The sequence below is a fragment of the Palaemon carinicauda genome, chromosome 37, assembly GCF_036898095.1.
Source record: "Palaemon carinicauda isolate YSFRI2023 chromosome 37, ASM3689809v2, whole genome shotgun sequence".
Taxonomy (NCBI): domain Eukaryota; kingdom Metazoa; phylum Arthropoda; class Malacostraca; order Decapoda; family Palaemonidae; genus Palaemon; species Palaemon carinicauda.
The window spans coordinates 61,283,770-61,307,343 of NC_090761.1; the positions used below are offsets into that span (position 1 = coordinate 61,283,770).

The window sequence follows — 23,574 nt, forward strand, 5'->3', positions numbered from 1 at the left end:
TAGACGCTTTCCTGCTGGACTGGTCTCACCTGGACATTTATGCCTTTCCACCTTTCAAGATCCTAAACAAGGTGCTGCAGAAGTTCACCTCTCCCGAAGGGACCAGGTTGACGTTGGTTGCTCCACTCTGGCCCGCAAGAGAGTGGTTCACAGAGGTACTTCTATGGCTGGTAGATGTTCCAAGAAGTCTGCCGTTGCGGATGGATCTCTTGCGACAGCCTCACGGAAAGAGATTTCATCAAAGCTTCCCCACGCTTCGTCTAACTGCCTTCAGACTATCGAAAGACTCTCTTGAGCTCGAGGGTTTTCGAAGGAAGCAGCTAGAGCGATCGCGAGGGCTAGAAGATCCTCTACCATCAGGATCTATCAGTCGAAATGGGAGGTATTTAGAGACTGGTCAAGTCCTCTTTTTCCTCTTCCAAGTGCCTCTGTAGCGCAGATTGCGGATTTTCTGCTTTATCTGAGAAACGGTCGCTCCCTCTCTGCATCCACCATTAAAGGCTACAGAAGCATGTTAGCTTCTGTTTTCAGGCATAGGGGTTTGGATCTTTCTAATAACAAAGATCTCCAAGACCTGCTTAAGTCTTTCGAGACTTCCAAGGAGCGTCATATTTCGACTCCTGCTTGGAACTTGGACGTGGTCCTACAGTTCCTTATGTCAGACAGGTTTGAACCATTAAATTCAGCCTCCCTGAAGGATCTTACCCTCAAGACACTTTTTTTTGGTGAGCTTGGCTTCGGCTAAAAGGGTTAGTGAGATACATGCTTTTAGCAAGAACATCAGCTTCTCCACTAATAAAGCAGTATGCGCTCTTCAACTTGGTTTTTTGGCCAAGAATGAACTTCCGTCTCGTCCTTGGCCTAAATCATTTGAAATCCCCAGTCTTTCTGAGATTGTGGGGAATGAAGTTGAAAGAGTGCTTTGCCCCGTTAGAGCTCTTAAATTTTATTTATCCAGAACTAAACCGCTACGAGGTTGTTCAGAGGCTCTATGGTGCTCTGTTAAAAAGCCCTCTTTGCCCATGTCTAAGAATGCGTGGTCTTATTTTATTAGACTTTTGATTCGGGAGGCACACACTCATTTAAGTGAGATGGATCGTAATTTACTTAAAGTCAAGGCTCATGAAGTTAGAGCGATAGCAACTTCATTAGCGTTTAAGCAAAATAGATCCATTAAAAGTATTATGGACGCGACCTTTTGGAGAGGCAAGTCGGTATTTGCTTCATATTACTTGAAAGATGTCCAGACTGTTTATGAGGACTGCTACACACTGGGACCATTCGTAGCAGCAAGTGCAGTAGTGGGTGAAGGCTCTACCACTACATTCCCTTAATCCCAATATCCTTTTAATCTACTCTTGAAATTTTTAATCTTATTTTGGGTTGTACGGGAGACTAAGAAGTCTTTCGCAATCTTTTTGATGTGGCGGGTGGTCAAAATGTTTTCTTGAGAGTGCCCAGGTTAAGGGTATTGATGAGGTCCTGTTATATGGGTGTTCGCCCTGGATATAACAGCTCCTGAGAATCTTTCAGCATCCTGAGAGGATGGCTGGGCTTCGTGAGGAAAGCGGACTAATGAGGCAGAGTAATCATCAGAGTCAGCTTCCTTACCAGGTACCTATACTTAAGTTTGTTTTTATGAAATATTTGTCAAAAACTCTTGAGCATATACGCCTTTATTGTTATAATACTGGTCTCTACCCACCACCATGGGTGTGAATCAGCTATTTATATATTCACCGGCTAAGTTTAGTATTTAAAAATGATATTTTCATTATAAAATAAATTTTTGAATATACTTACCCGGTGAATATATAATATTAAAGGCCCTCCCTTCCTCCCCGATAGAGACCCTGCGGACTGAGAAGAACTGGAGTGGTTGAGAAGTATATGCGGTATCTGGCCGATAGTCGGCGCTGGTGGGCACACCCGCAACCTTCATGGCGATCGCTCGCGAGTTTTTTGGAATCTGTCGGGCCGTCGGAGACGTCAGCTATTTATATATTCACCGGGTAAGTATATTCAAAAATTTATTTTATAATGAAAATATCAGTTTATTGCAAGGGCTATAGGGGCAGAGGAGGTAGAGGTGGAAGACGTGGTCATTCCCAATATGGGTTGCATTCCTTCTACCTTTCCACTCGTGAGAGGATGTAGGAAGCACAGGTGGCAGAGATGGGAGTTCCACGTAGCTGAACCTTGGACGATCTCCGTCCCCCATTCATTCTCCATCTCCCTACATTGACACTTCAACCAGTGGTGTTGTGTTCCTTCATGAAGGGGTCAGCGAATAACCTCGCTCTTCAGACGGAAGTCCGAACCATGTTGGAGGAGGACTCTCTCCAAGAGGTCCTAAATTGGTTTCTTGTAGAAAAGACATCTGGATGCTGGAAACCAGTCATCGACTTCTCTGCTCTCAACAGGTTTGTTCTAGAAACCCTGTTCAAGATGGAGATGGCAGGTACGGTAAGACAGACAGTCAGACCAAAGGACTTTATGATAACACTGGATCTCAAAGATGCATACTTCCAGTTCCCAATCCACCCATCGTCAAGGAAGTACCTAAAATATATCCTTTATGACAAGATACACCAGTTCAATGTGCTGTGCTTCGTCCTGTCCACAGCACCCTAAGTATTCACAGGTGTTCATTCTTTGTTTCAACCTGGGTACACGCCAATGGCATTAGTCTGTTGCGCTGTCTAGACAACTGGTTGATTCTAGCAGATTCTGAAGTGATCCTTCTACACCAAAACAGGCTTCTAGCATTTTTTTTTTTTTTACAATATGTGGATAGTGATAAATCACAAGAAGTCCTCTCTGCAACTATCTCAGGATCTTGAGACACCAGACTTCCTTGAAACGTCTGGTCTCCCATCACCGTCTCCGCATTTGTTCTCTCCAGTGACAATTGAAAACGCATTGGTCTCGGCACAGGGATCCTCCGAACTCCCAAGTTCCAGTGGCTTTAGAGCTGAAGAGCTGTAGACAATACCAACCTACTTTGGGGAGTAGATCTCTCTCCTTTCCCTGATTTCATACTCTTCACATCTGCAAGAAAAAAAGACTGGGCCGAATGTGATCGGCAGTGCCACATAAACCTCTTTCCAATATTTCAGGGCACTCTGTACTGTTGATGAGTGACAACACGACAGTGTAGTGGTTTGCGGACTGTGGCCAGAGGTAGCACCCAAATTGCCTAGTGTCCGAATGCCGACCACACTCCAAGGTTCACTACTTAAATAATTAAAACGATGGAATACTCAAGAATCTAGGTAACAGGTCAAGAGAACTGGGCACGGGGCACCACCCCTTGATTTTATACTGGGCAAGGGGACCCAGATAGGAATGTAATTGTTTAATATTTAGAGATAGGCGTTTTTTCCTGTTATTCCTCGTGTTCCAGTCCGAATATTGACTGATAACGACCCTGAGTTTATTTCCCAGGAATTTACTGAGTTGTTGGAGCGGTACAATGTTGTACATATGGAGCGGGTGAACCGTACCATTGGTGAGTTACTGAGAGTGATTTCTGGGGAATCTTGGAAATGGGACCAGTATTTATCCCAAGCAGTTCTCAGCTACAACCATTCCCACCACACTGAGATTGGCTGTACTCCAGCTGAGAGCATACTGAAGGGTGATCACTATGTTGATAGTATCCCGTTGCTGTCAGCAGAAATGAGTTACCCATGAGCTGAAGGACATCCTCGGTACAAACCGTTTAAGGAGGGTTCTCTGGTTCTTAAGAAGGTGCACCTGTTGGGACACCTTCTGACGAACAAGCTCATCCCTAGGTTTGAGGGGGTATTCCGTGTTACTAAGGTACACGAGGATAAGGTCACCTATGAGCTGCAGAGACTGCCTGATGGTGAACTGGTAAGAGCCCACCATATCCAGTTAAAGACCTGGTTTAAACCTCCAGTTTATCCTAGGAGGCACTTTCTCTGGTATCCAAAGGGTCCTGATCCTATAACAGAGACTCGGAATAGTCCAGGACCCGTGGATGATAGTCCAACTTCCTCTGAAGTCTCTAGGAGTTCTGGTTCTAGTAGTGATGGCAACTCCTATGCAGTGGCTGCAGTAGTTGCATCATACCTTTTGTCCCGAGATTGTAACAAGTCCCGACGACAGAGGAAAAGTCACTGTCCTACTAGAGCCATTACTCAGCTTAAGCCCATTCTTAAGCCAGCTAGGACTTATGAGAGGAAAAGAGCACTGGAAGTGCCTTAATCTGTTATTATTTCTTTTAACAGGTAATGACAGCAAGACCCTACACCCAGTATTATTATTATTATTATTATTATTATTATTATTATTATTATTATTATTATTATTATTATTATTACTTGCCAAGCTACAACCCTAGTTGGGAAGGTATGATGCTATAAGCCCAGGGGCTCCAACAGGGAAAATAGCCTAGTGAGGAAAGGAAACAAGGAAAAATAAAATATTTCAAGAAATGTAACATTAAAATAAATATCTCCTATAAACTATAAAAACTTTACCAAAATAAGAGGAGAAATAAGATAGAACAGTGTGCCGCAGTGTACCCTCAAGCAAGAGAACTCTAACCCAAGAAAGTGGAAGACCATGGTACAGAGGCTATGGCACTACCCAAGACTAGAGAACAATAGTTTGATTTTGGAGTGTCCTTCTCCTTGAAGAGCTGCTTACCATAGCTAAAGAGTCTCTTCTACCCTTACAAAGAAGAGAGTGGCCACTGAACAATTACAGTGCAGTAACCCCTTGGGTGAAAAAGAATTGTTTTGGTAATCTCAGTGTTGCCAGGTGTATGAGGACAGGAGAATATGTAAAGAATAGGCCAGACTATTCAGTATGTGTGTTAGTGTGTAGGCAAAGGGGAAATGAACCGTAACCAGAGAGAAGGATCCAGTGTATTACTGTCTGGCCAGTCAAATGACCCCGTAACTCTCTAGCGGTAATATCCCAACGGGTGGCTGGTACCCTGGCCAACTTACTACCTACCTAGGGAGACAAGTAGAGGTACAAGAATAGGAATTAATTGTACCATAGGTTTCTTTATCAAGTAGAGAAGCATACTGCAGACATTTGACTGTATATTTACAGAAATTTCCAAGTGTGAGGGATTTGACGAAAAATTGTGAATTAGCCCAGATAGTGGACAGCAGGAATGAAACTTTTTCAGACATACTTTGTGTATCTTGTTAACCCATAGAACTGTGGAATTAATTGTACCATAGGAGTTCATTCAGCTTTGTATTTTGAATATGTTTTGTTCCCGCTGTCCGCTATCAGGGCTAATTCACAAAAATCCCTCACACTTGGGAATTTCTGTCAATATACGCAGTCAAATGTCTGCAGTATGCTTATGTACGTGATAAAGAAACTTATGGTACAGTTAATTCATATTCTTATACCTCTACTTGTCTCCCTACTGGGTGTAGCGTCTTGTTGTCATTACCTGTTAAAAGAAATAATAACAGATTAAGGCACTGCTTTGGGGTGGCACTTGAGGGCTATGAAAATGGTAGTGACATATCTAATCAAACAAGGAGGTAACTTTTCACTGCAGCTATGCCATCTAGCTGTGGAAATCCTAAGAGGAACGCATGACAATTCAATTGCCATGTCAACCTGTTTCATTTCTGGCAAGAAAGACATCCTTGCCGACAAGCTGAGCAGAAAAATTGAGATAATTGGCTCCGAGTGGTCTTTGGTTCTTCGGATAGCCAACAAAGTCTCGGTGCGACTATTCTTGTAACATCGGAGTTTTTATTGTACCTCAGGGAGGAAAAACTCTGCTTTGTCTTGGCGGTGAAAGGTTACTGGTCGGCCTTGAGCCTTATCTTTAGACTGAACAGAGTTAACATTTCTTCGACGGAATTGTTACTCCTCATACAGAGTTTTGAGCGAACTTGCCCTCAGTTGAAAGTTAGACCACCTCCTTTGAATGTAGTTCGTATAATACATTTCCTACGAACCGCTACATCAGTCCTCAGATCTTGACTTGACCCTTAAGATGGTTTTCCTTCTCTTCGTGGCCTCGTCCAAACGGTCAGCAAGCTGAATGTTCTTTCCTATGATATAAACCATTCAAGAGGATGGGGCCAGGTAATGCTCAACTGCATCCCCGAGTTCGTTGTAAAGACTTAGAATCCAGCTGTAGCCGACTCTAGGTTCGGGACCTTCCCGATATGAGTTTCTCATGTAACCGATGATCCTGATCAATTGTTACTATGTACTGTGAAAGCGCTGAGGCACCATCTTAAATAAACTTCTGGAGCTCACCTGCATGTCAAACAACTTTTTGTTAGCATGGGCAGGGTCAAAGGTAGAGTCATGAAAAACGATCTCAGTCTGGATTTGCCAGGTGATTGAATGTGTGTTGAATCTTGACTCTCGCCCAAGAGATCTTAGACCCAGAGCTCATAATGTTAGGGGCGTTGGTTGTCCCTAGCATTTAAAAGAAACTACTTTGTGACTGGTTGTACAAACGGATGTCTGGAAGCGTCAAAACACCTCTACCCCCACTGCCTGCAAGTCGTAACTCACAGGAGACTGGATACTTTCTCCATAGGTCCTGTGGTGGCAGCACAAGTGGTGTAAGCTACCTTAGTTCCCTTATAGCAAAAGTATCTATCAGTTGAGGGCAGACATTACTTGGTGTTAGTCTGCGATGGATGGACAAAATAACTAGCCTTTTCTTCTTTCATCTTCCCCTCTCTTGGGGTACAGCATCTGGATGACTGTAAGTTGGTCAACCTCTGACCGTAGGTTTAGTAATACCTTTTTCCCTTGTGTAACCTGAAATATGTTTTACAGTATATTTGATATGTCCCTCTCCCTGCGAGGGGGAGTCAGACAATGTTTAGGTTAAGTGAGAAGAGTGCTACACACTCCAGAAACCTTATCTGGTCAAGTCACAGTGCTTAAGTTTCCACATATTTACCACTGTTGCCCAGGCCTTCAACTCTCGTGCTTTTCATTCTAAGAGTTCTCAAGATGGTGGGTGTCTCTCTCACGCGCGCACGAGCTCTGAGTCGTACCACAGGTCAAGCTCTCAGCCAGTAGGGTTTTTGGACTTCCACCCACCTAAGGGTGAGTCTCCATAGTAAATGGTTTGTATTTGTGTAGGAACAAGGGTTAAATTTAAAAGTAATTTATATTTTCCATAACCATACAAACCTAAGGTCTTTACTCATACTTGTCCTGCCATCACCTATCCCGTCGAAAGTCCTGCCTGCAACGAAAAATGGCGATACAGTTTAGCTGATTGTGTTAGTCTAGTCCCTGCTATGCCCCAGTAACTAGCTGTGGGTTGCTTACCTCGCATAAAAAGTTTATGGCTTATTTTCCAGCTATGCCAGAACAGTATATTCATAGCAAAGAGCTCAATTTTGTATGGTTAGGAAAATTACAAATTACCTCTAAATTTGTCATTTCCAGTTTGTTAATTTTAATTTTTTTTAGATAAATTTTCTCATTTTTTTGTATTCAATAAATTTGCTTTTTTTTCTTTTCGTTTAATGATAAATTACATGAAGTTATGTGCCTTTTGCTCTCTCAAAATATTGACCTTTGGTTTTTAATCAATATCATATTATGGCATGATCCAGATATTTGAGAAAATTTTAAATAGCTTTGAACTTTTCAGAAACTACACTTCGAACTGTAGAGAAAAAAACTTCACCGGTCGTTAAAGGTATGTATTTGAACTTAGAAACTTATTATTTTGTAAGTACTTTACCATCATTGGCTAATTCAAATTTAGATCACTTCCTAAAGACTCAGTATGAATGATACAATAGCTGTTTATTCCAAATTTTTGCCATTTTTATGTGTAACTATTTATGAACATAACTCGCATAGCCTTACGATGTATACTGTATTACAATTATACATAGTATAAGAATGCTCCCTTTCATGGCATTCCATTTAAACATACAGTATTTCACTTGCATGCTTTTTTATTTGTGAGAAATGCACTATTGTCTCATTCTTACACAACTTCTATTCTTAAATTAAATTTTGAAGTGTCCAAATTGTTTTGATATATAACACCTCTATACGTAATCATGACTATTCATATTGTTAATGAGAATTATTACTAAGCACAAAAATCACATCAGGATTAAGAAATCCAACTAATGTAAATATTCACAGCAAAGGGCAACTTGAGACAGGCCGTTATATTGAGCATTCTGCTAATGCTGTTAACCCTTTTACCCCCAAAGGACGTACTGGTACGTTTCACAAAACTCATCCCTCTTGCCCCATGGACGTACCGGTACGTCCTTGCAAAAAACTGCTTTTTAAAATTTTTTTTGCATATTTTTGATAATTTTTTGAGAAACTTCAGGCATTTTCCAAGAGAATGAGACCAACCTGACCTCTCTATGACGAAAATTAAGGCTGTTAGAGCAATTTAAAAAAAAATATACTACAAAATGTGCTTGAAAAAAAATAACCCCTGGGGGTTAAGGGTTGGAAATTTCCAAATATCCTGGGGATAAAAGAGTTAATCAGAATACAAGGAGCATAAGGCCTGTGTTGCATTTGTACAATTATTCTTACTGTTAAAAGAGAACTTTTCCTAATATAAGTTTCCTTATGGCTCTTCGACTGTATCTCCCATCTCCAATTTTGTTATATTTTATTGATTTGAGGCATTAGAAGAAGGCTTGAAATTACCCGATACAATAACTTCCATGACCAGGATGGGGCATGTCCTTATTTCTCCATCTGATGCTTCTTGTGAAATGGCATGGAAGGTGTCGTTGAGTGTTTTTGTGGAGGGGCTTATTGTGTTCCATACTTGGAATGGTCAGCAAACGCAATATAATACATCACCATTTATTGATACACAGACAGATGTTCAAGTTTAAGTCTGCCTACACATTGATCGAGCCTGTTCTTAATACTGTACTGACTTTGTTCTTAATGATAAGTTTACCAAGTGTTAGCAACTAGAATCTAGTAGAATAAACTTTTGTAACTTCACTGGTTTAACTTCCAGATGTAAGCTTACAAGTGTATCTATTCCACTGCTACTTGCAAATGGTCTGTGGTCACTTTTTGTATCAATAATCTAATTTAGATGTACAATACAAAATGCTGTATGCCTTTCAGAGATACAACTGAAATTCTCTAAACTTTGCTGTATAGTAAATGAATAATAGAAATCTTTTGCCAGTTTTGATATGAAGCCCTATCTTTTGACCTTAAGTATTGTTTGTTCCGTAACCGAAATACAAACCACGCTATTTACAAAGGGTATTACTTTTAGCGTAGCTGAAATGGCGAGCCATTAGAATTTAACGAGGGTGTATTACCCCCGCGCTAGTTAGCGGGGGGGTAGGGGAGTGGTAGCTAGCTACCCCTCCTCCCCCTCACACACACGTGAATACTCACTTTAACTTTTGGCTCGGACTGTGACAGACGTCTCTGTCTTGGTCCTCGCTTGGCAGCCATTGTCTGTTTTGTCTTTACTTAATCGCTTACTTTTCTTTTACTCAATATATATGTAAACATGTTTTCATGTTTGTATATATATTTGAGTATAGAAATAAGTAAGTTTCCTTTTCAGATGTGTGTGTGTAGTGTACGATATCTACGTGGAGGCCTCGGCAGTTAGGCCACCACGGCGTATTTTATGGGTGGCGATCGAGTTTGACTTATGTCTCTCTCTCTCTCTCTCTCTCTCTCTCTCTCTCTCTCTCTCTCTCTCTCTCTCTCTCTCTCTCTCTCTCTCTTGAGGTCATTCACCCTTTTACTACGTGTTACTACGCCCTTGTAGCCTAGCTTCCTTTCCGTGTGGGGGGTTGCTACGCCGTACGTTTGTATCAATTAGTTATGAATCTAATTGTAGTTGTTTTTTGTTTAGAACGATTCCTTTCGGGGTTTTCGTTCTTTTAGTGTTCATTCATTTTTAAATTACATAATTACATGTTACATAATTATAATTGTTATAATTCTGTTTTGGTTACAGCTCTCCTTCCGCGAGTGTAAGTGGTTGTGAGGGCACGTGCCTGTTGTGTAATTCTTGTTCCTTTTCCTCGGGATTCCTCTTCGGAGCCTTCCCGGGGGAATGAATGTGTACTAATATTATTTGTTTTATTTATTTACAGTTACCGATATAGTTCGTTTCTGTAATATAGCAACAGTGTGAGCTGTCTGGTGGAGTCCTGGGGATTCGGCTGTTGCTGCCTCCCCCCTTGTATTTTCGTCAGGGGCGTGTCTCCTTCTACTGGTAGTACTCCCGTGTCGACGGACAGCTCTCCAGTTCATTTTAGAACAGTCAGGAGGCTTGCCTCCTTGGGCGGATAACTTTCCTTCCGAGGGAAGTTTTTCCTGTCCAGGCTTGAGTTTTTCCCCTTTTGGGGGGTTCTTCTCTTGCCTTTTTTTTTCGTGCGACTATGCTCTTGGTGCTGAGCGGTCGCACCTGCAGTTTCGCTCAAGGGGCTGGGCAACTGCAGGAGCTCCTCTTCGGAGGATTGCTCCTTTTAGGTCACTGGCTGACCAGTCTCTTCCACGAAGTGTTTCTCTTTCGTTCGCGAGAGAGTACACTCATAGAGACTCCTCTTCGGAGGTTTCTTCTGTTGCTGTTGCTGTTGGCCTCCCTCGCCGTAAGGCCCACCGTCCGCCTCGTCGTTAGGGCCTCTCATCTCCCTATAAGGGTGCTTGAGGCGCCTTTTTGGATCTCCGTTTGCAGCCTACAACTCCTTTTTCTCGATCTTCCGCCTTGGTGCAGATGGACAGCAGTCTGATCTCGTCTTCCGACGGGCAACGGTCTTCCCGACGGACAACGGTCTGCCTGACGGACAGCGGTCTTCCGACGGACATCAGTCTCCCGGCGGACAACGATCCCTTCGGGGCAAAGGGTTGCCCCCACGGGGGTTCTTCCCTTGCGTGTCAGGGTTTCCCTGCGCGCCCTTCTGCTCATCAGCGCTCTCCTGTTCGTCAGCGCTTTCAAGATGATCTTCCCTGCGGTTCCTGTTGGTTCCTGTTACGTACCCTGTGCGCCCACGTTCGCCCTCGCGATCTAGAACTTCGGTTCAGGTCGGGGTCAAGGACTCTTCTTCTTTGCGCAGGCTTCCACGCGTAGCCTTCTGCTCGTCAGCGATCATCAGCTCGTCAGCGATCATCAGCTCGTCAGCGATCATCAGCTCGCCAGCGATCATCATCTCGTCAGCGATCATCAGCCCGCCAGCGATCTCTGAATCGCCCACGTGTGTTACAGCCGGCGCGCCAACGTTCTCCAACACTTCTGAAGGAACATGGTTCGCCAGCTACTAGCTCACCTGCGCATGCTGATCACCATCGCGCGACCCTCAACTACGGATGCTGATCGCCATCGCACAACCCTCAAACTGCGGATGCTGATCGCCATCGCGCGACCCTCAAACTGCGGATGCTGATCGCCATCGCGCGACCCTCAAACTGCGGATGCTGATCGCCATCGCGCGACCCTCAACTGCGGATGCTGATCGCCATCGCGCGACCCTCAACTGCGGATGCTGATCGCCATCGCGCGACCCTCAAACTGCGGATGCTGATCGCCATCGCGCGACCCTCAACTGCGGATGCTGATCGCCATCGCGCGACCCTCAACGGCGGATGCTGATCGCCATCGCGCGACCCTCAACGGCGGATGCTGATCGCCATCGCGCGACCCTCAACTACGGATGCTGATCGCCATCGCGCGACCCTCAACTGCGGATGCTGATCGCCATCGCGCGACCCTCAACTGCGGATGCTGATCGCCATCGCGCGACCGCACACCTGCGGATGCTGATCACCATCGCTCAACCCTGCGCATGCTGATCACCATCGCTCAACCCTGCGCATGCTGATCACCATCGCGCGACCCTCAACTGCGTATGCTGTTCGCCATCATGCGATCGCCCACCTGCAGAGGCTGTTCGCCATCGCGCGACCACCAACCTGCGCATGCTGACCGCCATCGCGAGACCCTGGCATGCTGACCACCATCGCGCGACCCTGCGCATGCTGATCACTGCTCGCGATCGCTCACTTTCACACGATCGCTCACCTGCGCATACTGCTCGACCATCGCGTCGGCATATCACAACGTGCCATCGCCAACCTGTGAGTTAGCGCTCACCACCGATCGCTTGTTGATCCATATCGCCAGCAGTCCTCCTCGCCCACGCGGCAGCGCGTTTCCTCGCCATCGCGCTAACGCTTGCGTTCGCCGCCTCGGACTCGCTCTCATCCACCTGCCCACCCTCACGACCGCTCGCCTGCGCGCCCGCGCGACCGCTCGCCTGCGCGCCCGCTTGCCTGCGCGCCCGCGCGACCGCTCGCCCGCACAACCGCACGACCACTCGCCCGTGCAACCGCACGGCCACGCTCATGCTCTCCAATGTTCGCCCACGCGTGAACCAACGGTTTTTTTCCATCGCGCAGACGGATGATGTTCCGTCGCGCGAACCTACAGTGTTTCTTCGCACAAATGTCGGCTTATTTCTTGCAGTATCCATTGCTCGTCTATGGGTTATCGCCCGCCGACCACCAGGAATTCCCGTCGCGCGAGCTCCAGGGCAATTGCGACCACGATTCCCTATGGGGTTTTCGCAGCATGACCAGCCTGGCGAGTTCTTCTGGAGCGTATTTCCAGAACACTGTCTCACCCCGTAAACACAGAGCATGGCACTTGCAGAATAGGAGAAACTTAAGAGAGATCTGAACAACACTCCTCTATTCCTGAACCTGGGTTAGCCCTTCCCCGTCATTCCCTGGAAGGATTTTTGGGGGGGGGGCTTTCCGTTCGAGATTTCTCCATCGGACAAGGGGTGACTGCTTACCTCTTCCTCTGGGAGCTTACCAGGTTCTTTCCCTCCTCGGTTACGGCCCGAGGTTTGGTTCAAGGAAGCTACAGGAAGATCAAGGGTACTTTCCTCCTCTCGAGCTCAGGCACCTTGGCCTTTCGTCGTTAGTATCTAACTTGCGGACAAGCTCGATGTTGTACCATCTGGACGCGCTGACTGAGGGCTTCCTTCGGGTGTCTCATCTGTGGAGGTCGACGACCTCAGACACCCTTCCATCCTTGAGAAGAGTTTGTTTGTACCCAAGGACAGAGACTTAGACAGCTGCTGTGCGGAGTAAATCGACTTCCGGTTTCACTCCTCCAAGGCGCTTTCTTCCAGACTCTGCAGGGCTCCAGCGCCTTTTCTTTCAACCACGTCGGCCTAAGTTATCGGCTACGACAACTGGGACAAGGTGTCCAATTGCAGTTTTCTCCTGTCAGGAACAGATGGCACGGGAGACTCCCCCGGGGGGGCATAGTCCTAAAAGGAGTTCACGAACTCTAGGATTGCAGGTTTTTCGCTGGGAGGATGCTTAAGGTTACTCATCCGAATGACAGCTTCCCGATGCCCATTCCCGCATATTCTCTGTGAGTAGCTAAGGATATCGCGCCTGCCGTCTCTGTCAGCGAATTCAGTGTCTCTGAACCTCTATGCCATAGCGTCAGCAGAATTGCCCGGTTGGGCAGAATGATCCATACCTTAGGCGAAGGTCTTCCTTAGGATCATCGACGGCTTCACCCCCGGCCCCCTCAGTCGATCCTTTCTTGTAAGGAAGGATCTGAGAGGGGATGTCCATAGTCGACCTCTCAGCCCAGATCAAGTTTGTCGAACAAACTTCGGCCAGCAGAATCGATCAGACTGGTAACGAGGCGACAGGACTCCTTAAAATCCCTGGATCGGAAGGACGGGTACTTTCAGTTTCCATTCCATCCATCTTCCAGGGTGCTCGTCGAATTCAGCCTAGACTGCAAGTATTCCTGCTTATGATGCAGTGTGGCTATCCCGCCGTGGCATAGCAGGTTTGTTTCCCCAGAGAACTCTCCCTGCCTTCCTCTTGGCCGCTCAGGGGCAGGCTTCCGCCCCCTCTGCTGTTTGGAGGGCTGGTCAACTCCTGTAGGCTCGGGTTTCGACCTTCTTCAGCGCCGGGACAAGCTTCCGGATGCTTACCAGGAGTGTGGGCTCATGGTATTTTGCTTGGAGCCTTCTCTTCCTCTGCCTCAACATCTGGAGTATCTGGCCATGATATTGAGTCAACCGCCTTACCACATTGGAAACCCCGCTTATCGTCCATCCAGCGAGGTTAAGCAACGTCGGTACTTGGATGGGTGACCACCTGGGGACGCCAGATTCTGTTACCACATCCTCCGAGCCTTCCTTTCGGTTGACTGTGGCAAGACTGAGGAGAGTCGCAGTACCTGTTCTCAGTCAAGCAGAGCTTTCAGCCCTACCTTGGAACGTTTCCTAGTTCTTCTTTCCTCATTGACCCGTCTATAGTCCGAACGGTCGCCTCAGGATAAGTTCCATGTGGGGCGATCCAAGTTCCGGTGGCTTCAGGCATGTTTAACCGGACTCCCTGGCCCTATGGGACCAGCGGAACTATTAGACCTGCAATGGGTGTTGACCTATGGAGCCTCTTGATGGTAGTGGATATTCTCGTCCTTTCCCCACATTCTTGATGCGGTTCTCGGACTCGTCAAAGGGAAGGGGGGGGGGCGCATGTTCCGGTCCAGGCCTATGGTCAAGACCTGAAGGATACCTCTCCATCATTCAGGCAGGCTTAGGGACCTTAGTCTGGCCCCTCTTCAGATCCTACAGCTACTGCCGAGTGTCCCCGTTGCGCGTCGACTTCATTCTAACCAGCAGGGGACGCATTTTCACACCTTCACATCTTGCAGTAGAGATACCGGGATGATTGAGATTCTCTCAATACCACCATCGGCTCTCTCATTCCAGGCAGGGGAATGTTTCTCTCAGACTATCCGAGCAGAGCCTCATAGAGAGAGTGTACCTAGGGGTCTTTGACCTTGGGTAACCAGCAAGTGCTGGTCTGGGGGACATGATCGCGACAGCTTGGAACCTCAAGCTTCCGCTAGTCTTCCCCCCAGTCTCAGTCCCCGAGACACTGGCAAGATGCATTCCGGTGATGGTGGGACAACTTCGACGCCTGCGTCTTCCCTCCTTTTTGTCTGCGGACAATGGGCCTCAACAAGACCAGGTTGTCTGTCAACCTTTCAATGGGAGAGCTCCACTGGGACTACGTGCAGAACGGTTTCTGGACCCTCTGCTTCCCCTGATGGAACTCCCGGGAGAGCTTCTCCCACGGCGCAGACTACTCAAGCAACCACACTGCGACATCTCTCCCGAACCGGGACGTCGCTTCGGCTTCATGCCTGGAGACACTACGCTTCCTCCTCTAGAAGAGACAACCCGCTACAGTCGCGGTACGGAGGTCGCGTCATCTGCGATAGTCATCCACAGGGGTCTCCCAGGCAAAGTGAAGAGTCTAAGGTGGTTGGTGCCGTGGGAGATATACCCCTTCCCTTGAGGCCTCTTCTCCAGCAATAGCAGTCTTATTGCCTTTCGGCGGGAGGAAACTCCTTTCCGCTCTCGGCAATGAAGCCTGTCGCTCAGCCTTTCCCTGACCTTCAGGCTTAAAGGGATAACTTTCCTGCCCGCTGGATCTATCCTCGCTCATGCGAAGCTACGATCGTCCCTGCCCTAGTCGGAGGAAGACCTCCAACTTGGAGCATGGCTCGGACTTTTAGTCCTTTAAGAGATCTTCTCAAGACCCCTTTTACGACAGGCCTCGGATTGTATTCCGCCTTGGGTCTTCTGCTCACTCTGGCCACGGCCAGTGTGTAAGCAATCTTCTTGGTCTCTTACTACTCCCCCCTTTCTAAGGAAGAGGGGAAGGCAACATTCAGGCTCGCTCCTGAGTTGTTGGCTAGACTCAGAATCTGAGGGTCCCGGCCCTTCGGTCCGATTCATTCAAGATTTCGAGTCTCCATTCTGTGTCTGATGTCCCAAGACCTTCTCTTTCTTGCCAGTAAGGAATCGAGAGGTTAGCGCTGGGAACAGCTGCAGTTTGTCCTCAGTTGCAGCCGATTTGGGAACACAAGGAGGACATGGGGGGAGAGTCACCAGTATACCTCTTCAGCCCGGACTCAAGGACATTCATCTCGTCCTGTCTTCAGACCCTCCCCCGTCACGTCGCCCTACAGCACGATGTTGGATACATCGCAACGTCCCTTGCCTTCGAGTAATACTACTCTGTGACGCAGGTGCTACAAGCTGGAGTCTGAAAGCGTCTGATGACCTTCGCAGCCCGCTTCCTGCAGGGCGTGACCCACAGGAGTCTCGATACGTTTTCTATCGCTCTGTGGTGGCTACACAACAGCTGGTCTAACCTCAGGCTCCCTTTTGGACAGGTAGCAGAAGGTTGAGGGCATTGTTATCAGGTTTTAGTCTGCATGAACGAAAGAAGTATGTCTGGCCCTTACTTCTTTCTTCATCATCCCCTCTATGGGGAAGCAGCATCCTGGTCTCTGCATAGCTGACCTCGAACCTCTGCAGGTAAACCATGCTTCCTTGTGTTCCGAGTATTGAGTCAATACTGTCGCGTCCCCCATACCCTGACGAGGTGGTATTGGGAACGTCCTAACCCAGAGTTCCTTCTGGAACTCCAGGCCAACTGCCTAGGACGAGTCACACTTCTTCCTTCACACACAAGCTTACGTAGGCCACATGGTTCCTTGCGGAGCAAGGAACTTGTGAGGTGCAGGGACTCCTTTTCTCGAGTGCGACTCACTCGGATTCTGAGTCCCCGGGTAAAGCCAAAGCCAGTATGGCTGGGGACTTTCCACCCTTCCTAAGGGATAAGTCACCCTTTGTAAATAGCGTGGTTTGTATTTCGGTTACGGAACAAATGACAAATTCGAAGATAATTTGTATTTTTCCTAACCATACAAACCTTAGCTATTTACACATATTTGCCCGCCAGCCCTGTCCCCCAAGACAAGTCCTACCTCTAAGTGAAAGTGAGTATTCACGTGTGTGTGAGGGGGAGGAGGGGTAGCTAGCTACCACTCCCCTACCCCCCCGCTAACTAGCGCGGGGGTAATACACCCTCGTTAAATTCTAATGGCTCGCCATTTCAGCTACGCTAAAAGTAATACCCTTTGTAAATAGCTAAGGTTTGTATGGTTAGGAAAAATACAAATTATCTTCGAATTTGTCATATTTATTATATCGTAGTTTCAAAGGTCTGGTAGTTGATACACAATGGGCATCTTGTTGCTAAAGTCTTAGGTATATGTATAGATCCTTGCATCACTAGAGGCATAAGTTTATATTTATCTGAAAGTATTAATTTCGGTTAATATTAATTCAATATCTTTCTTAGCAGGTCCAGTTTCTAAGGAGGCTCCCAAAAAGAAAGAGGTACAGCAAACAAAACGTAAGCTATGTACCTTTTTTTATTTGTTCCGTCACAGATACAAACCTTCGCTATTTATAGGGTATTACTTTCGGCAACGCTGAAAACCAGCCAAGACAATTTTAGTGAGGGATAATTACTCCATCCGCTAGTTAGCGGGAGGGGCTTCGGGTAGACTAGCTACCTCGCTGACTCACACCTGTCAGTTGAGTAACAATTTTTGCTTTTAGCTCGGTAGAGTGCGGGTGCCGTCTTTCTCTCCCGTTAAACAAACTGCCTTGACACTACAGTATTACTTTTCCTTTTTCTTTTGTGTGTATTGGTGTGTGTTTGGTTATTGTCCCGCTATGCGGACATGTCCAGGGATTGAAGGCCGCTGCTGCGGCACCTTCATGTCGTCCGTGGAGACGGACCCACACAGGAATTATCTGTAGACCTTAATCAGTCTAACCCTCGGGCGGAGTCTTTTGAACGTTCCTCTCCCGAGGTTCGTCGAGTGGAGGGATGGGTAACCTCTCTCATTCTCGGACGTTCTCCTCCTCAGGCTGTGAGGAGACGTCTTTTTGAACCTGCTGGTTCTCCTCACGTTGACCCTTCGGGGTCTCGTGACGATCACGCTTTGGGCTGGTATGATCGTGAGCCTTCGGGCTCTCGTCATGTTGATCCTGCGGGTTCTCATGATAGCAGGAGTCCTTTTGGTCTCCTTCGTGCTGAACCTTCGGGCTCTCGCGACTAGAAACCTTTTGGTTTCTCTTACGCTGAACACTTGGGCTCTCGTAACGACGGTAATGTTGAACCTCCGGGTTCTTGTACCATCAGTCACGTTGATCCTTCGGGATCTCGTGACAGTGGAACCTCCGTTCCTCGTCACGTTGACCCTTCGGGGTCCCGTAACCTGAGTTACGCTGAACTCTTGGGCTCTCGTAACTTTAGTAGCGCTAACACTTCGGTGTATCATGACAGAGAAACTTTGGTTTCTCGTTGCGTTGATCTTTCAGGTTCGCGCAACACAGTTCACGCTGAACTTTTGGGTTCTCGTGATCAGAGTCATTCTTTTTTTAACAGAGTTTTCAAACTCTCGTTTTGTTGATGATTCGCGCTCACACAACACAAGCTATCGTGAACTTTCGGGTGAGCGTAGCAGTGAGTTCTCTCACCAACTGAGAACTTTTGCGCACGTGACCAAGTTGGCGCGCATGTCCGTCTTGGCGCGCACAAACAAAATGGCGAATATGGCGCGCTGGTTCATCCTGTGGTGCGCCATATGCGCGAATATCCTGTTGCTCGCCATGCGCTCGAACAACCTACTGCGCACCATGCGTGCAAGCAATCTTATGCGCGCCAGGTGCGCGAACAACCTCATGCACGCCACGAGCACAAAAAAGGTGCGCGCAATCGGGAAGGGCACGCCCACGAGCACCCTTCTGCCTACCAACAGTTCGGCGCAAGAGCACACGACCATCTTTTTGCTCACAATCAGTCTCTCAAGCCCCTTAGGCCTCAACAGAGACAACAGTCGCCTGCGCGACCGACCCCAGATCCTATCCCTAAGAGTAGGCCTGTGCCGATCTTGCCTGTAGGGAAGCCTCCATCAGACAAGAGGGTTAGCAAACCTGCCCAGGTTCCTAAACCCAGGGAGCAGTTCTTTCCTAAGGACCTCTCGCTTAGTTCCTCAGGAGCCCGTGGCTTAGCACCTTATTCAATGTAATGCGCCAAGCCATAAAAGGAGTCTTTCTCCGCTCCCAGTCCTTAGGTGACACACCTAGGATCCCCTTATCGCCTCCTCTCTTCTCAGGATCCTCTCCTCCCTCCGATCCTTGGAGGAATTCGGAAGATCCCGCCCAGGCGGGTCCTTCTGGCAAGGGGAGATGGTCATCCCTTCGCAAAAGACCTCTGGAGGAGATTAGGCATGAACCTCTGGGTAGCCCCCTGCAGTTGAAGACGCCACAGGCCAGACCAAAGGGGAAAAGGAAAAGGATTCGTCCTTCGCCCCCCAAGGAGGATAGGGTTACTTCCTATGAAGACTCCTTCCGTCCTTTACCGCTCGAGATAGTGTCGAAGGAGGCACGACCTGCAACTGGATGGGACTCACCCCATACAGCAACGGACTTACATTCCACCTGTGAGCCGCGGAGTCCTCTATGCCCTTGGGGACAGAGGACCTCTGGCCTCGTGGGAGGGAACCAAAGTATTTGTTCACCATCCCCAAATCCTCGGCTAGGCTTCTTTCCTCACTGCCTCCCAGGCAGCCGGAAGCGAGCACCTCCTCGGCAGTCTCCCTATCCCCAGTCTATCCAGTTGACGACTTCAACCCACTTCGGGCTCCTATGGATGAGAAGGAAGGGCAGAGCGATCTCGAGGACGACGCTCTGCCAGCAGCCGCTAGCCCTAAGCTTACGAAGGATGAGAGGAAGGAGTTGGAATACGCCTTCTGGCAGGTCCTAGCCTGCATCCGTTCCATCAATGGACTTCCAGATCCATCTGCAGCCCCTCTAGATGGAAAAGAAATGGTCCTTGACCAGTTCTATGGCACTCGGAAACCTCATAGGACCAGTGCAGCTTTGCCCTGGTCAAAGGGGTTGAAGAGTGCTAAACAGAAGGCAGTGTCCCAGGCAACTGGGTTCACCTCTTCTCTCCGCTCCAACTCGTCCTCCAAGCTCCTACCTCCTCCGTATGTGTTTCAGAGGAGGTACTACGAGATTCTCGGGGAATCTCTTCCAACGCTGCCTCTCGACCACTCTATAGAGGCTCTCTCGAAGGCCACCCCCTTCGAGAAACTTTTTGGCCTCTGAATTCCTAAACCAGGTGAAGGTGGCGGAGTACACCATGCAAGCTACTTCGTGGCTGGATTTCTGGTTAGGATCCTTTGGACAACTGATGCGGTCTAAAGACTTGTCTCGGTAGTCCTCCAGGAAGTCTGGAGACTTTCCTATTGTCTGGCACTCGGGACATCAAGTTCCTCTCCCATCAGGTAGTGAACCTTTGGGCCAACACTATCCTGAAGAGGAGAGATGCCGTCATAGGCAAGTTCCATAGACATCTCCCTCAGGCCGAAGTAGAGAGACTGAGAAATGCTCCTTTCGAGGGCAATTCTTTGTTCCATCCCAAGGATGACGAGCGGGTGGCAGAGAGGTGGAGGAAGTCCAGTCAGGACTCCTTCATCCAAAAGGTCTTAACAGCTAGACCTTACCCCTCTCAGCCACAGCGTAAAGCACAGCAAAACCCGCAGCCGAAAAGGGCTAGAGACCCCAAAAAACAGGGTAAAAAAGGTTGCAAAGCAGGCCTTTCACAGCAAAAACTCCTTTCGTGGAGGAAAGGGTTAGAAGGGATCTGGCCGATGCCGGTCCCAATAAGACAGGCAATCCTCCCATTTGGCCACCTGTGGGGATGCCTGCAAAGCCTCTGGCAAAGGTGGCTTTACCACGGGACCGAACCCTGGACGGTCGAGGTGATTAGTTCAGGGTATCGTATCCCGTTCACAATCTCTCTCCCTCCTGACTCGAGTGCCGATTCCATCGAACTCCTGTGCGAAGGGATCCGCACCGGAGTTTGCCCTCAGAGCAGAAGTCCAGTCCATGTTGGAGAAGGACGCACTCCAGGAGGTCCTCGACGGGTCCCCAGGCTTCTACAGTCGACTCGTGAAAAAGGCGTCTGGAGGCTGGAGACCAGTCATCGACCTCTCGGCCCGGAACAGGTTTGTCGAACAGACACCTTTCAGGATGGAGACGGCCGACACAGTCAGACAAGCGATAAGACCCCAGGACTTCATGTGCACTCTAGATCTGAAGGACGCATACTTCAGATCCCAATTCACCCGTCTTCCAGGAAGTATCTGAGATTCATGTTCAATCGGAAGCATTACCTGTTCAGGATACTGTGTTTCGGTCTTTCCACAGCACCCCAGGTATTCACGAGAGTATTCGCCCTAGTATCATCTTGGGCTCACAGAGTCAGCATCCGTCTCTTAAGATACTTAGACGACTGGCTGATTCCCTTCTCCGCCACCAAAACGAGCTTCTAAGGTTTTGCCAGGATCTGGGGATCGTGGTAAACCTCAAGAAGTCTCAACTGCTCCCCTCTCAAGAACTGGTATACCTAGGCATGTGATTAGACACTCTAAGGCACAGAGCGTTTCCATCTGACGAAAGGATCCAGAGACTGAGGGAGATAGCATAGGTCTTCCTCAGTCGGGAAGAGCTCCCGGCGCAGTATTGGCTTTGCCTTCTGAGTCACCTCTCTTCCCTGACCCGACTGGTCCCCAACAGTCGCCTCAGGATGAGAGTGGCGACTAAAATCCCAGTGGAACCAACACTCCGATTCCCTTGATCACCTAGTCCGCATAGGGCTAGAGGAACAGTCGGACCTCAGGTGGTGGCTGGCGGAGCCGAACCTCTGCAAAGGGGTCGATCTTCTCGTCTCTCCCCCGGAATTGATGCTTTTTTCGGATGCATCAAAAGAAGGGTGGGGGGCTCACATGCTGCACCATTACATCTCCGGCCAATGTTCCGAATCAGAAAGGTACCAGCACGTAAATCTCTTTGAGATGAGGGCAGCCTTTCTGGCCCTCAAAAAGTTCCACCAGGTCCTGGTGGGGCACTCCGTAGTAATGATGAGTGACAACACCACGGTAGTAGCTTATATAAGCAAACTGGGCGGTACCTTTTCGCAGCAGCTGTGCCATGTTGCAGTAGAGATACTCAGATGGGCAGAGGACAACTCGGTGACTATCAGCTCGCTGCATTTCAGGCAAGCGGAATGTGCTAGCAGACAAGCTGAGCAGAGCGACTCAGATTGTTGGCACCGAGTGGTTTTTGAATCTTCTAATAGCCAACAAAGTCCTGACTTTTGGGGTTCCCCGACTGTGGATCTGTTCGCAACGGCCCTGAATATCAGGCTCTCTTTGTACTGCTCCCCAGTCCCGGATCCCCAAGCTCTTTGGCATGATGCTTTCCAACAACGGTGGATAAACCTGGACGCTTACGCGTTTCCCCCTTCCTGTCTGATGAGAAAAGTCCTCAACCAGGTACGAGCAAGCAACAACTTGCAAATGACCCTCATAGCTCCGGTATGGCATCACGCAGAATGGTTCCCGGACCTTCTGCATTTCCTCACGGAGATCCCGAGGGAGCTTCCTCCACAGCATGACCTCCTCAAACAACCACATGCCAACATCTTTCACAAAGCCGTAGCTTCGCTTCGACTTCACGCCTGGAGACTATCCAGCACCTCCTCACACAGAGATGCTTTTCACAACCGGTTGCGAAAAGAATGGCTGGACACCTCAGGAGATCCACAGAGGCAGTCTACCAGGCGAAGTGGTCAGTTTTCTGTGGTTGGTGTCTTGGAAGGGGTATCTCTCCCCTTGATGCCTCTGTTCCAACTATAGTGGAGTTTCTTGTCTACCTTCGTGAAGAAAAGCTTCTCTCGGTCTCGGCAGTCAAAGGCTACCACTCAGCCTTGAGTCTCTCGATTAGACTGAAAGGAGTTGATAATTCCTCCTCGTTGGAACTTTCTTTGCTGATACACAGTTACGAGCTTACTTGTCCCCAGGCAGAGCTAAGACCTCCCCCTTGGAACGTGGTTCGGGTCCTCAGGTCTCTGAAGGGCTTCCCCTATGAACCACTACGCCAGGCCTCCGATCGCCACCTCAAGTGGAAGACGGTGTTCCTGCTCGCTCTGGCTTCGGCCAAGAGAGTCGGCGAACTTCATGGTCTATCTGCTGATGTCTCCCACTCTAGGAGATGGGGGGAAGTAATCCTCAACTACGTCCCTGAGTTTGTAGCTAAGACTCAAATGCCCGGGTGTGCCGGACTCCAGGTTCGGCCCATTTCGGATAGAGAGTTCGTTCTGTAACCGAAGATCCAGACTAACTGTTACTATGTCCAGTAAGGAGTCTGAGTTGTTACTTAAGAAGAACAGCAAAAGCTCGCCCCCATGTACGAGCACTTTTTGTCAGCACGGGGAAGGTCAAGAGGAGAGTCACAAGGAATACTATTTCCTCCTGGATAAGGAAAGTAATCGAATACACTCTATATCCAGATCCTCCTCTGTCCAACCGACCCAGAGCTCGTGACGTCAAAGGCATTGCAATGTCTCTGGCATTCAAGAAGAATTTTTCTGTGGTGCAGGTATTACAAGCGGGCGTGTGGAAGCGTCAGACGACCTTCACAGCCCACTACCTGAAAGACGTAACCCACAGGAGCATGGAAACCTTCTCCATTGGTCCTGCGGTGGCCGCACAACAAGTGATCTAATGCCTCAGGCTCCTTTATGGACAAGTAGCAGAGGGTTGAGGGCTGGGGTTACCTGAGTTAGTCTGGGGTG

At 48.3% G+C, this 23,574-nt stretch overlaps 1 protein-coding gene across 4 annotated transcripts in view; it reads left to right on the forward strand.

Annotated features, from left to right (window-relative positions):
• LOC137629724 (transcriptional regulator ATRX homolog) overlaps window positions 1-23,574 on the forward strand; it is a 109,990-nt gene that overhangs the window by 42,400 nt on the left and 44,016 nt on the right. For 2 of the 4 annotated variants that reach the window (XM_068361289.1, XM_068361292.1), the window contains exons 3-4: window positions 7,640-7,687; window positions 17,218-17,271. In XM_068361289.1, coding sequence (XP_068217390.1) covers window positions 7,640-7,687; window positions 17,218-17,271 — 102 coding nt within the window. The remainder of the gene's footprint in view (window positions 1-7,639; window positions 7,688-17,217; window positions 17,272-23,574) is intronic. The other 2 variants (XM_068361290.1, XM_068361293.1) reach the window with 1 other exon arrangement.